Below are 13249 nucleotides of genomic sequence, written 5' to 3'. Positions count from 1 at the left end.
TTTCTTTCTTTCTTTCTTTCTTTCTTTCTTTCTTTCTCTTTCTTTCTTTCTTTCTTTCTTTCTTTCTTTCTTTCTTTCTTTCTTTCTTTCTTTTTCTATCTATCTATCTATCTATCTATCTATCTATCTATCTATCTATGTCTATATACAGCCTCCGGCCACAGGCTCTTCTGGATGTGCCCTTGGCTGGCCACAGTAACTGATGATCTTGGTAGTTACCTACAGGTTGTTTTGTTTTTGTAACAGGGTCTTCTGTAGCGCAGTAGCGCAGGCTGGCTTTGAACTTGCTATGTAGCTGAGGCTGGCTTTGAACTCTCTATCCTCTTGCCTCTATATCACAGGTGTGTACCACCACTCTCAGCTTCCTACCAGGAGGCGTTTGCTTTTGTTTGTTTGTTTTTAGTTAAGGCTTGTTGAAAAGCTTGTTTATGAGAAGTAGCCATGGCAAACCACGTCTGTTGCCACTTGAGGACAGAGCTGAGAAATTCAGACACTCGGACACACACATGGAGGGCGACAGTCACCCAGTGGCACCTAGGAGCCCCGGTCTGGTTCCTGCAGCCCAGGGGTTGGCCTGATTCTTCTTTTTTCCTGCAGACCTTGCTTGGGAGTGAAGGCTTTACAAAAGACAAACTCCATAGCAACTTGGTCTGTTTGGACCTTTGACGTCAGAGGCCCAGGTGGGCTGTCGGTCAGGTTACTGCCAGGAGGAGGTAGGTCACAGCTGGTGTGATTCTGCATAGGAGATGCAGGTACCTTCTCTCCCTAGTAGGGGCACCACTGTAAAAGCCCTTCAGACCCCAACTTCCTGGTCACTCTGGCGCCTCCTAGTGGCCGCATCATGTCACTGCTTGCAGCCAGAGAAGGGCAGAGGCCACAGGGATGTGCTACCCAGGCCTGAGGTGGCCTGGGAAGGAGAAGGGGTTGGGTGCTTGGAGCATAAAGGGAGGCCAAAGTTCTTCTCTCGGGGCAGGGGGTAGGTCAGAAATGGGGCGCCACCTACTTACCAGCCTGCTGATTACAAGGATCTTCTTAAGATGTAGGTTTGGATTGTGGGGCTCTCCAGTCTCTAGTGCCTTGATGAGGTTTCTGACCCGGTCGGCAGCCTGCGGGGACAACAGGCAATGTTGGGGACACAGCTTGGCTGGCAGAGTGCTTGCCTTAGCACGCATGAGCTCTGCAGAATAAAGCTAAGTGCGGTGGTGCATGCCTGTCGCCTGTAATCCGGACACTCAGATGGTACAGGTTGGGGCGTGTGTGTGTGTGTGTGTGTGTGTGTGTGTGGTGGATGGGGATCAAGGTCACCCTTACTAGCAGGAAGTCCCAGGCCCTGCCTGTAAGTGTAACAAAGAAAAACTGAACCTCAAAACACAGAACCAGTGTTGGGTGGGGCTTTTCAATCCTGGCTGCGGATTTTGCCCTCTCCTCTCTCTCTGCTCTGAGGCTCCCCTCAGCTTTGCTTGTCATCCATGACCCAGACATCAGAACTGTTTCAAAACCCCATGGGAGGGGGCTGGAGAGATGGCTCAGAGGTTAAGGGCACTGACTGCTCTTCCAGAGGTCCTGAGTTCAATTCCCAGCAACCACATGGTGGCTCACAACCATCCATAACAGAACCCTCACGGGTGGAGCTCAGGGTTAGTGTTAGGGTTAGGGGGTGATTCTGTCCCTCTTCCTTAGCATGTGAGGAAGCTGCTTTGCCAGACCCATCCAGGCAGAGACCACTGTTAGAGGGCCCTGCCTGTAGCCTGCGGCAGCAAAGTCCTCAGCTCTGTTCTGACGTGTGCTCCTCACCAATGAGCCATTCTAGGGGACCTCCTACAGTCCGGTGGGTGAATCCAGACTCCCCAGCACAGCAGCGGGAGGTCAGAGAGTCCAGGCAGCTGCTCTGAGGTGACCCAACAGCCCAGGTAACTGATTCTGAATCTTCAGTCACGTGCTTGACTCTCCAGTGCACACCCCAGCCAGGGGCAGCAAGGCTGGAGTTCTCAGATGCAAAGCCTTGTCAAAAGAGAAGCCCAGGGGCCAGTGAGGGCTCAGTGGGTAAGCCTGACACCTTGAGGTCTAGCCTTGGGGTGGGACCCACCTGGGGGAGGAGAAGGTTGAACATTCGGCAGGTTGTTCTTTGACCTCTACACATTTGTACTCTCATCTCTTTCTCTGACACACACACACACACACACACACACACACACACACACACACGCGCGCGCGCGCGCGCGCGCACGCACATGTACCCGATCAAGAGAGCAAAAGAGAGGGAGAGAAAGTGGAGGGGAGGGGAGTAGCGGGGGCCCAGCTGGGTCTGCTCTCCTCAGAGAGACAGGATTAGAACTATAGAGCACTTGGGAGGTCCCAGAGCTTGACGAGGGGGAGAAGACAGGGCACGGGATGCCTTTATGGTAACCCTTTATGGTGGATGCCAGGTCTGAAGAAGGCTTGGCCAGGAGTGGAAACAGATCTGTGTTCTTGTTTCTCCAAGGGATGATGTCAGGGTCCTTTTCAAGGGTTTTCCCCTGGGACACATCTCAGAGCTCTACAGATGGGAGGGGCTAGAACTTCCTTTCTCTGCATTGCTGGCCATGTCAAAGGACGGTGTATGTCCCATTATTCAAAAGCCAGGGCTGGGTTTCGGGATGGGGGTGGGGGTGGGGCTGGGGTTGGGGTGCAGTGGGTTCCTCTTTGTATTGTATCTGTTTCATTGCTCAGCTGAATCAGACTCCTGCTCTCTGTCTCTTTGTTTCTGTCTCTCTTTTTTGGACGGACAGGGTTTTGACCTGAACCCATCTCTGATCATCCTGCCCCTGCCTCCTGGGATTACAGATGTGTCCCCAGGCTGAGCTTCTGAGTCTTGAGGCAACTTACTCTGTCTGTGTTCCCTTCTTTCACCAGCTCGTGCACAGCTAGAATTTGCCAGGCATCGATATTGTTTTCGTCTTTTTCAAGGATTCTGCAATAGAAAGGGAAGCCCTATGAACTGACCGTATTCACAGCGTGGCCGGATGGGATGTTAGAAGGATCTGATTACATTTTAACATCCATTCCTACTTTTTATTTTTAGACTTGTGTTTTAAAAATAATTTATTAAGGGGCTAGAGAGATGGCTCAGCGGTTAAGAGCACTGGCTGCTCTTCCAGAGGTCCTGAGTTCAATTCCCAGCAACCACATGGTGGCTCATAACCATCTATAGTGAGATCTGGTGCCCTCTTCTGGCCTGCAGGCATACATGCTGGAGGAACTCTGTATACATGATAAATAAATCTTTAGAAAAATTTATATGGGGCTGGAGAGATGGCTCAGTGGGTAAGAGCACTGATTGCTCTTCCAGAGGTCCTGAGTTCAAATCCCAGAAACCACATGGTGGCTCACAACCATCCGTAATGAGATCTTGACACCCTCTTCTGGTGTGCCTGAAGACTTAAAAAATTTTATAAGAAAACATAATTTATTAATTTTATATTGCGTGCATTGGCGTTTTGCCTGCCCGTTTGTCTGTGTGAGAGTGTCAGATACCCTGGAACCAGAGTTACAGACAGGTGTGAGCTGCCATGTGGGTGCTGGGAATTGGATCTGAGTCTTCTGGCATAGCAGCCTGTGCTTTTAGCTGCTGAGTCATCTCTCTGGCCTCTTCAGATTTTTTTGTTTGTTTGTTTTTCAAGACAGGGTTTCTCTGTGTAGCCTGTCCTGGAACTCACTTTGTAGACCAGGCTGGCCTCGAACTCAGAAATCCGCCTGCCTCTGCCTCCCAAGTGCTGGGATTAAAGGTGTGTGCCACCACTGCCTGGCTCAAGATAAAAGTCTTAAAGGGCTGAGGCTTTAGCTCCGTGGCAGAGCGTATACACAAAGCCCTGTGTTCCACCGCCAGCACCCCAACCATCTAAAAGGGAGGATTCCTGGCAGGTGGTGCGTCCCTCACCTTTGTCCGGTTTCTATCGTCTGATCCCAATCCTGCCGAGCCAGGAACAGCTTCATCTTCAGGACTAAAGCCGGCAGGAAGTTGCTGCAGGCCAAGGTGACCTGGTTCACCACCTCCAGGGCCCCGGAGAAGTTCTGTTGTGTCATGAAGTACGTTGCCTGGGGGAGAAGACCTTCCATGTGATGCCTGGTCCTGTTCACTTGTTAGGGGGAGGGGAGGTCACGCTGGGCAGTGCAGATCCTTCTGGCTGGGCCCGTAGCCCAAAGGCCCAGAGTTTAACTGTGTGTGTGTGTGTGGGGGGGTTCCTGCCAGCTAGGCTGGGAAGCTGTTTATTGTTTGTGTCTGGGGATCCTGGTCTCCTCAGCAGCCCAGTGTCAGTTACTGTTCCCCCTGGGGTGCCCTACCAGGAGTCCTGAGGGCCAGATCAGGACTTCCAAAAAGGCTTAAGGGCCAGGATGTAGCTCAGTTGGCAGAGTTCTTGCATGTGGTTTTCCTGTCTCTTTCCTTCCCCTTTCCTGTGACTTAAGGATTTTGTAAGGACAGACAGACACACAGAAGATAGCAAGAGAACAGTTTTCTTCCCTCAAAGACTAAGTCAATGAGGGTCATAAAAGAAAAAAAAATATTTTCATTCAAATTAAGATCAGAAATTCAAAACATGTAAAGTATATGCCTTCCTTTTCTGGTGGTCGTTGAGTGATGTTAACAAGTGGGGAGATATCTGGGGGGAGTAAAAGTCAGAGGTGCAGAAAAGAGACAGAGAGCCAGTCCAAAGGGGAGGAGGGTCAGAGGTCACAGTCCCTGGCAGGACCAAGAGGGTCTCCCTGGTCCCTCCCACTCTTGTCTGACCTTGTGTCCTGCCAACATTTGGGAGGTGGAGGCAGGAGAACCGGGAGCTCAAGGCTAGCCTTAGCTACATTAGTGAGTACAAGGGCCAGCCTTGGATACGTGAGGGCCTGTCTCAAAACAGGAGCTAGGGATGTAGCTCAGTGGCAGAGTGCTTGCCTAGTGTGTGCAGAGCCCTGGGGTCAACTCCCTGGCTCGCCAAACAATACAACACACACCCAGAAGGATGGTCGCATGGAGCTGGAAGGAGTTGGGCTCTGGACTGCTGTGACCCTAGGCTGCTTGCCGGCTCTGACCTGAGGTCACCTGGCAGACCTCTACCTCCAGGGACCAGACCGGGGACTCCCGGCTCGCTCGTGGCACCTCTGCGCCCCCACTCCCACCCTCCCCACCCCCCAACCCGCGTGCACCCCGCTCCCTCAGCCGCTCACCTTGCCCATGAGCCCCAGCACATCTTTGGTGTCTTGAGTTCCTTGTTCTAGGTACTTGATGGATTTCTTCACAACGTGGGGTTTACTGGAGGTAAGGTCCACCCAGCCTTTGAGCACATAGCCCTGGGACAAGAACGAGGGGAAAGGTGAAGTTCTGCGTCCTGCCCAGCCTCTGCCCCAGCTGCTGGTGCCCTGCCCTCCACCCTGGTAGGCCGGCATTGGCATCTTCTCGTGCAGATCCCGCTGGGAGGCTCCTCTGCCAGGTGATGTCCCCTGCCTGCACTGCCTGGGACACCCTGACACCTCTTACTTTCCAGATCGGGCCTCATACATTTGGTAAAGGACCTGGTTACAGCTTAGCCTGGGAACGCCCACCCCCCACCCAGGGGCCTGGTTTTCGCGCATCTCTACCACTCTTCACAGCTCTTCATCACTCCTTACGGAGGGACGCCCTCGCCCCTCTCCCCATGTCCTGGACACAGGCAGTCAGGTTAACAGTACTGGGGCTTGGGTAGGGCTGCTCTTGCCCTCTGCACACCCTCTTCCAGTTACAGGGAGAGCCAGGCCTGGGGAGTGCGCACCACCATATGGATCCCAGAGATCAAACTCGGGTCATTAGGCTTCGCAGCAAACGCCTTGGCTCAGCAGATGCCTGAGCCATCTTGCCAGCTGGATCGTCTGGTTTTCTACAGGTCAGCAACTGATTCAAGATGCTTAAAGAGTGCTGGGACGAAGGCTCAGGAGGGAAGAGCCCTGGCCTGCTCCCCTAGAGGACTTTGTTTCTGTTTCCAGTACCCACACGGAAGCTGATAAACGTCTGCCACGCATGTGGTGCAGACACAACACCCATACACATCAAAAATAAGTTCAAAACAAAAAATTGAAAAAAAAAATGTGGTACTGCAGTGCGTGTGTATGGGAAGCCCTGGGTTCTAGCCCTGTGTGGAATAAGACCAGGCATGGGATATGCTTAGAATTTCAGTACTCTGGAGTTGGGAGGCAGGCGGATCAGAAGTTCAAGGCCTCCTTTGCTACACTGCGAACTGTCTGAGACCTTGTCATGAGATCTCGTTGCAGAACCCAGGCCTTGAGGACAACAGCTGTTACCACCATCCTCAGAAGCAGCTGTGGCCACCCACTCACGGGCTGGTCTCCTTGCTGTCCATCACTGGAGGAGGAGTTGGGAGGGTCATTTAGACCTGCCTGCGCCTCACTTTGGCTCACTGCCAGGTGTATGTTTTTGTCCCCATGCCCACCCCGAGACAGCATTTTTCTGTGTAGCCCTAGCTGGCCTGGAACTTGCTCTATATAGACTGGCCTCAACCTCTGGGCGTGAGCCCACTATAATGCTGCTTTGCTTGGCCGTGGCTGACATCCTCCTGTACCTCTTTGGAGCCGCTGGAGACCTTCAACATGTGGTCAACATACTCCCTGGCCTTGTCGTGGTGACCCATGAACCAGAGGAAGAGGCTGGCGTAGTACAGGGCAGTGCTGCTGGCTGACCTGCGAATTTCCTTCAAGCTGCTCTCCAGTTCCTGAACTGCTTCTATGTCTACATCGAGGAGAAGGAGAAGAGGGAGGAGGAGGAGAAGTGAGGAGTGAGGACCGGATGTCCTCTTCTGATGCAGCGTACCCTCTCTGCACCAGTGACGCTGCCCACCTCCTTGGAGCTGTGTACACTTGAGCGCAGTTTACTGTCCGGGAGGCCCCACCCCCACCCCATGCCCACCAGGGTGTCAAGCAGACGGACTAACCCTGAGTTCCTGACTGAGGCTCACAGTCCATCCTGAGTGAGAGATGGGAGTCTCCACTAGCACCTCTCTCTCTGACTCCCTAGAGACCTCAGACTGGGGGCACAATTAGAATGGCTGGGTTTATTTATTTTTAAAACTATCTTGGTGAGGAATGAAGATGTTTTCAAGATTCCTGGTCTGGGGAGATGGTCCCTTTTGTCATGCTTCCTGCCTGCTCCCTCTCTGTTGGCTTCAGACATTAGGACCTCTCAGAGGTCTGTGGGGTGAGGGATAGCCTGTTTTGGCTGGCTAACAGTAGATCTAAGTTGCCTGTGCGTGGGTACCTTCTTCAACGACTCTTGCAAGCCTGTGTCCCTGCAGTGGCTTTTCCTCCCCTTGGGGCCCAGTCTACCAAATATGGCCACGCTCACCGATGGTGTCGCAGCATTTGTGAGCAGAAAGCAGGGCGATGACCGCGCACAGGGACGTGTCTGGGTGGCTTTGGATGCCTTCCAGCTCGCTGATGGCATCGTGGATGTGGTCTGCAGAAAGAATGTACATAGTTTGACCCTGGGGCTCCAGGCACACGACACAGGGTTCCTGTTGGTCGCTGCCTGCTTTCACACACGAAATCCAGAACACAGTCTGATGCAAAAGCTCCTCGGGGAGCCTGCATTTCCTGGAGGGTGAAGGTCTCTGAAGTCCGTTGCCACCGTGGTTGGGGCCAGCAAGGGGAGGTCCATGTGTGTACCTGTGTGTGGCGGTCAGAGGACAAACTTAACTGGTTTTCTTTAGGCACCATCTACCTTGTTTGATAAATAATGTAAGTATTTTATGTGTGTGTAGGAAGCCAGAAGAGGGCGTAAAATCCATAGGAACAGGAGTTATCGATGGTTGCGAGCTGCCTCTTGGATTCTGGGGATGGAATCAGAGTCCTCTGTAAGAGCGGCAAGTGCTCTTAACTGTTGATCCATCTCTCCAGCCCCCACTTTCTATTTTGTTTTTGAGAAAGGTTCTCGTGTATATCGGGCGGCTTGAAATTTGATACACAGTCTAAAGGTAACGTTGAACTTCCAGAGCCTCCTGCTTCCACCTCCCACGTGCTCCACTACATCTGGCTGACTGGTTGAGAAACTTGAAACCTAGAGATGTGCCTGAGAGTGAGCCTGGGCACCTTAGAGGGGCTGGAGTCAGTTCTGAGGAGGGACCGAGTACTCCCAGCTAGTTGTTCAAGGCCTACCAATTACATTTATCCCATATGTCCCTAATGTTGGCTACAGGCTGCTTGGACAGTTCTCAGCATCCAGGCTCTGTTTAAGTCCCACCCCCTCACATCTGAACCCTACCTTCCAGTGCTCACACCTCCCACTTCTCTTTTCCTCCAGATCCAACTTCCAAGCCTGAGAAAGGTTAAACAGTCATAGCCTTCTCTCTCTTAACAACCCATTTTATAGATAGGGATACTGAGCCTCATGGCAGGGGGCAGTGAGCCACGATCTCAAAAGCTAACCTGATATATAGACTTTACAGGTTTCTGTTCATTAATGAGGGGGAGGGGGTTGGGAGGGTCACGGGTGTTTTCATGGGAACATAGCTAGAAGCTGGCATCCAGATGCTGCCAGAGGATAAAAGCTAGGATGTTTCCCCCTGGGGTAGGAATAATGCTTTACCTTCCCCAAGGACTCCATACGCTCTGAAGAACTGCAGCACTGGGTCGCTGCTGTACCTCTCTAGGCCCACATTCGCAGCCTGCAGCACATGGTGGAAGTACTTTTCCTGGCTGTAGTAAATGATCGAAGCCTGCATGAAAAGAAAGAACATGGTTGTCATAGCTTCCGTTCCTCCATCTTGGTTCTAGTCACGATGGGGTGAGAACCACTCCCGTTGAGGTGACCCATTCCTTCTCACTTCTACAAACAGGAAGGGGAAGGCAGCACTCAGGCCTGGCCTTCTCCTTCTGCAGCCCTGGGAAGGAAGGCGCTCCAGGGAGTTTGGCTACAACAGAGGTTTTAGGTGACTGGGGGATGGTCAATACACGATGTAAACTTCAATTCAGGCTCATCTTAGGCTGTGAAGGAAGAGGACTGAGGAGTGGTCATTTTCAGGGTCTCCATGTCCTCCGCCATACACATTTTGGTATTTTTCACAGCTAAAGAAGCTGAAGCCCAGGGAGACACAGCCCACGGAGATCACACAGTAATTGGGGCTGAGACTTCAAAGCAAAAGCTCACTTCCTCTAAGGTTTGTGGGTGTTGAGTTGGGGATAGATGTGGTTAGGTCGGAAAAGCCTCACGGGCCATGTGAAAGAGCCTAGATGACAGGACAGACGACACGACAGGGTCATCAACAGGAACCAGCTGGAATGGCTTTAAGTAGGGGAGTGAAGTGTTCAGGTTTTTAAAACTTTTGGCAGAGCCTGGTGTTCATGTATCCCAGACTGGCCTCAAACTCAACTACGGTGAGTTTCTGACCCTCCTCCCTCACCTCTCGGTGCTAGGATTAAAGGCACCTACCACCACACCTGTTTTATGGCCATCATGATGGGCTTGGTGCATATTCTAGGAACTGAGCCAGATCCCCAGTTACCTCAAATGATATTCTAAAGAAACGACTCTGGCTGTTGCCTGCAGTGATGTGTGGGTGGCTGCAGGTGGCACATGGGTAACGCCAGGCAGTAGTGCTGGTGCAAAGAGCCCAAAGAAACCAGCCTGGAGCTCTGGAGACTTTGGAAGCTGACACTTCTCGTTAGATTAGGAACAGGGTTGGGAGGTGGGCATAGACCTCATAGCATCTACTGCAGTGGAACACAGAGGCGGCTTAGGTGGGAGGCAGATGCGATAATGGACAGGCACGGATTGGTTTGGGGGATAGGATCAGGTCTGGGTGCTAATTAGAGACTAGGGGTGCAGAGGACACTGAGGGGGAACGCTTTGGTTAGGGAGTTGGGGAAGATGGAAGGACTAGAGTAGTGAACAGAGGGGTAGAGGTGGTGGGGGGTGGGGAGTAGCCTAAGAGTAGAGATGGCCGGAGGGCAGGCAGCAGGGTGGATGGTGTGGCAGAGGTGGCCCAAGGGCAGATGGCCAGAGAAAGCAGAAAGGTAACCCCAGAGCAGAAATGGTCAGAGAGCAGAGAGCTAGCCCAGGGCAGCTGTCCTGACTGCAGAAGTAGTCCCGAGCACAGGCGGCCCAGAGCTCACGCACCATGAGGGAGGAGTCATCGCTGCTCATGGCTGCAGCCCGGCTCAGGTGATGACCGGCTGAGCGGGATTCTCAGCTCTGGCCGCCCAATTCGCAGCCCAGCTCACGGCCGGAAGTCTAAGGCGCGCGCGTCCTTGGCAACCTGGCTGCTGGCCTGTTGCTAAGAACTGTGACATCCGGGAGGGCGTGGCCTGGCCCCACGTGACTAGGCCACGCAGCAGAGGGAGAGGGCGGCCATGGGGCTAGGGGCAAGCAGCGAGCAGCCGGCGGGCGGCGAGGGCTTCCATCTGCACGGGGTGAGCCGGGGTGGTGGAAAGTCACCAGGGAGGGTTGCACAGCCCCGAGGCCTGCAATGACCTCCCTGCATGCCTTGCGAGGCCCAGCGCGTCCAAGATCCGAGGCCCCTTCTCTAAGGAGCATTGCAAGGGGCTAGGGCAGCTCGTGGGCTTTGGGAAAGCTGCTGAAGAGGGGGTGAGGTGGCCAGAATGACTGGAGCCAGTGTGGGCATTGGGACCCCAGAGTGAAACACCCCGAGACTTAGATGGGGCCCTACGTGTCACTTGCAGGGAGGTACGAGCGAACAGGCTGCTGGGAAGTATAGTCTGGTTGATAAAGAACGCCATATGGAGTTGGGGATAGGAAGATCTTTGAACTCAGCTCCCCTGTTTTGCCCCTTTGAAAAGCAGGTAGATGCAGAGCTGTGTGGAGGCGGGCAGGTTTGTCAGGTTGTCTGGCTGTTGGGTCAGCCTGCCTGCCTGCCTTCATTCCTTCAGACAGAATCTTGGTACTTAGCTCAAGCTGTTCTCAAACTCTCAGCTGCTCTTTCTCGGCTCCTCTTAAATTTTATCTATCTATTTATTTATTTATTTTGCGGGTGTCTCATTATGTATCCCTGACTGGCCTGGAACTTGCTATGTAAGCTAGACTGGGCTGGAACCTACAGAAATCCATCTGCGTGCGTCTGCCTCCTGAGCCATTATGCCTCTCAGGTCTATGTCAAAGGAAGGCTGGAGTCAGGGCTAGGGAAGCCGTTTCTAGCTGGAGAGCCACATTGGCTTCACAGACCAGAAGTGACAAGATTTGTGCTTGGAGATTGGCAAACATTGGGATGCATCCAACCGGGGGTGTTTTAAAGCAGGTTCACAGGAAGTCAGGAGTTTGGGATCTTTGCATAAGGGCTGAGGGAAGTGAGGTGGTGGGGGTGGTGGACGGAGTGAAGGCAAGGGGGGCTGGTTAAAGGGGAACAGGTTGATCAGGTCAGAGGATGAGGACCCGTTACAGAGATGTGTTTTTGGTGTATGTGTGTTGTTTTTGTTTGTGCACACGAGTGTGCAAACCAGTTGGAGTTATAGGCATTTGGGAGCTGCCACACTTGCATGCTGGGAACTGAACCCAGGTCGTCTGACAGAACAATAGGCTCTTTTAACTTTTAACTGCTGACCTATTTCTCCAGTCCCTTTGTTTGTTTGTTTGTTTTTTCTTTGAGACAGGGTTTCTCTGTGTAGCCCTGGCCGTCCTGGAACTCACTCTGTAGATCAGGCTGGCCTTGAACTCAGAAATCCGATTGTCTGCCTCCCAAGTGCTGGGATTAAAGGTGCGCGCCACCGCGGCCCGGCTGTTTTGTAGTAGGATGGCCTTGAGCTCCTGATACTTCTTCCGGAATCCCAGGATTACAATGTGCACGAGTATACCTAGCTATAGACATGTTTTTGAATATATATTCTATGCCAGGCAGAGCTTCAGGCATAGAGATAACATGGTAGACAAAGTACTCAGATTTGGAAATCAAACAGGGGAGAAGGAAGGCCATAAAGAGCTATGTGGAATAGGATGTGGTGGCTCATCCCAGGGGTACCAGCATTAGAGGTAAAGGCAGGAGGACTCCAAGTTTGAGGCCAGTTTAAGTTATACATCAAGGCTCTTACCTCAAAAACATACACAGTGAGCTGAAGAGATGGCTCAGCAGTCATGGACACTTGACTTCTAGGAAGCCCAGGTTGACTTGGTATTATGGGCGTGTGCGTGCATGCATGCATGCATGCATGCATGCACAAACTGAGGTCATGACATTGGATTGTCCACATCTGCCTGTAAGTCCAGCTCCAGGGGACCCAGGGTCCTCTTCTGACCTTCATAGGCACCCCCCTCCCCCATACACACCGGGCATTTATACACCCTGGCACACACGCACACAAAATTTTCTTTTGTTTTTTCAAGGTAGGGTTTTTTTTTTTTTTTTTTTTAAAGCCTTGGCTGTCTTGGAACTACCTCAGAGATCTACTTGCCTCTGCCTACTGAGTGCTGGGATTAAAGGCGTGTGCCACCACTGCTCGGCTACATAAATCTTAACCACACAGCAACGGCACTGAGCTCCTTCCAGGTCCTAGACTTGGCATTTTGTTTGATTTGATATTTATTATATGGAGCTGTGGAGGATTTTTGTTGTTGTTTTTAGATTTGTTTATTTTCATTTTATGTTTAAGAATGTTTGTTTGCATGTATATATGTATGTATGTATGTATGTACACTGTATGTGTCTGGTGCCTACTGAGGTCAGATGAGGGGATTGCAGCCATAGAAGCCACCCTGTGGGTGCTGGGAACTGAACCTAGGTTCTCTACAAGAGCAGTCCAGCCTCTGCTGGGACATTATAAGTGGAGGGGTGACATGTTACACACACACACACACACACACACTCACACACTCATGCATGTGTGAAATGGCATGCGTGTGTAGAAGTCAGTGGAACTTGGGTTTGCATGACTCTTTCACAGAGGTTGCCTAAGACCATTGGAAATTTTTTTTTTTTTTTTTAACAAAATCTCGATTGTTCAATTTTACCCATGAAAACTTGGGAGCCAGATGCTGGGGTGAAACCCTGCTAGCTCAGAGAGACAGAGAAAGCACCCAGCTGACCTTCTCCCTCAGCCTAGGCCCCAGCAGCAATGCCCTCTCTCACACTGTCTCAAAAAACCTCTTTCAAACTGAATATCCCTTCCTACTTCCTATGCATCTCTCTGTCCAACCTCCTGTCCCCATCTTAGTCTAAATAATCCTATGCCCAGGTCATGTCAACTGGTTGCTTGTTCTACCTCTTTTTTTTTTTTTTTTTTTTTTTTTTTTTTT

The 13249-nt window shown here is 51.8% G+C and overlaps 2 protein-coding genes across 2 annotated transcripts in view; one reads left to right on the top strand and one right to left on the bottom strand.

Moving 5' to 3' along the window:
• Positions 1-10239, bottom strand: part of Ttc21a (tetratricopeptide repeat domain 21A) — a 34053-nt gene extending 23814 nt beyond the window's left edge. Inside the window, exons 1-9 of the mRNA XM_021173250.1 lie at positions 10127-10239; positions 8597-8726; positions 7358-7468; positions 6579-6745; positions 5194-5316; positions 3917-4074; positions 2866-2950; positions 1008-1106; positions 600-765 (exon numbers count right to left, since the gene is read on the bottom strand). Of these exons, the coding sequence (XP_021028909.1) occupies positions 600-765; positions 1008-1106; positions 2866-2950; positions 3917-4074; positions 5194-5316; positions 6579-6745; positions 7358-7468; positions 8597-8726; positions 10127-10153 (1066 nt within the window). The 5' untranslated portion in view covers positions 10154-10239. The remainder of the gene's footprint in view (positions 1-599; positions 766-1007; positions 1107-2865; positions 2951-3916; positions 4075-5193; positions 5317-6578; positions 6746-7357; positions 7469-8596; positions 8727-10126) is intronic.
• Positions 10240-10318: 79 nt separating this feature from the next.
• The window catches only part of Gorasp1 (golgi reassembly stacking protein 1), a 12116-nt gene continuing 9185 nt past the window's right edge, over positions 10319-13249 (top strand). The window contains exon 1 of the mRNA XM_021171867.1: positions 10319-10419. Coding sequence (XP_021027526.1) covers positions 10360-10419 — 60 coding nt within the window. The 5' untranslated portion in view covers positions 10319-10359. The remainder of the gene's footprint in view (positions 10420-13249) is intronic.

Source organism: Mus caroli, chromosome 9, assembly GCF_900094665.2.
Source record: "Mus caroli chromosome 9, CAROLI_EIJ_v1.1, whole genome shotgun sequence".
In the NCBI taxonomy this organism is placed as follows: domain Eukaryota; kingdom Metazoa; phylum Chordata; class Mammalia; order Rodentia; family Muridae; genus Mus; species Mus caroli.
This window is presented reverse-complemented; position numbering and strand designations above follow the sequence as displayed.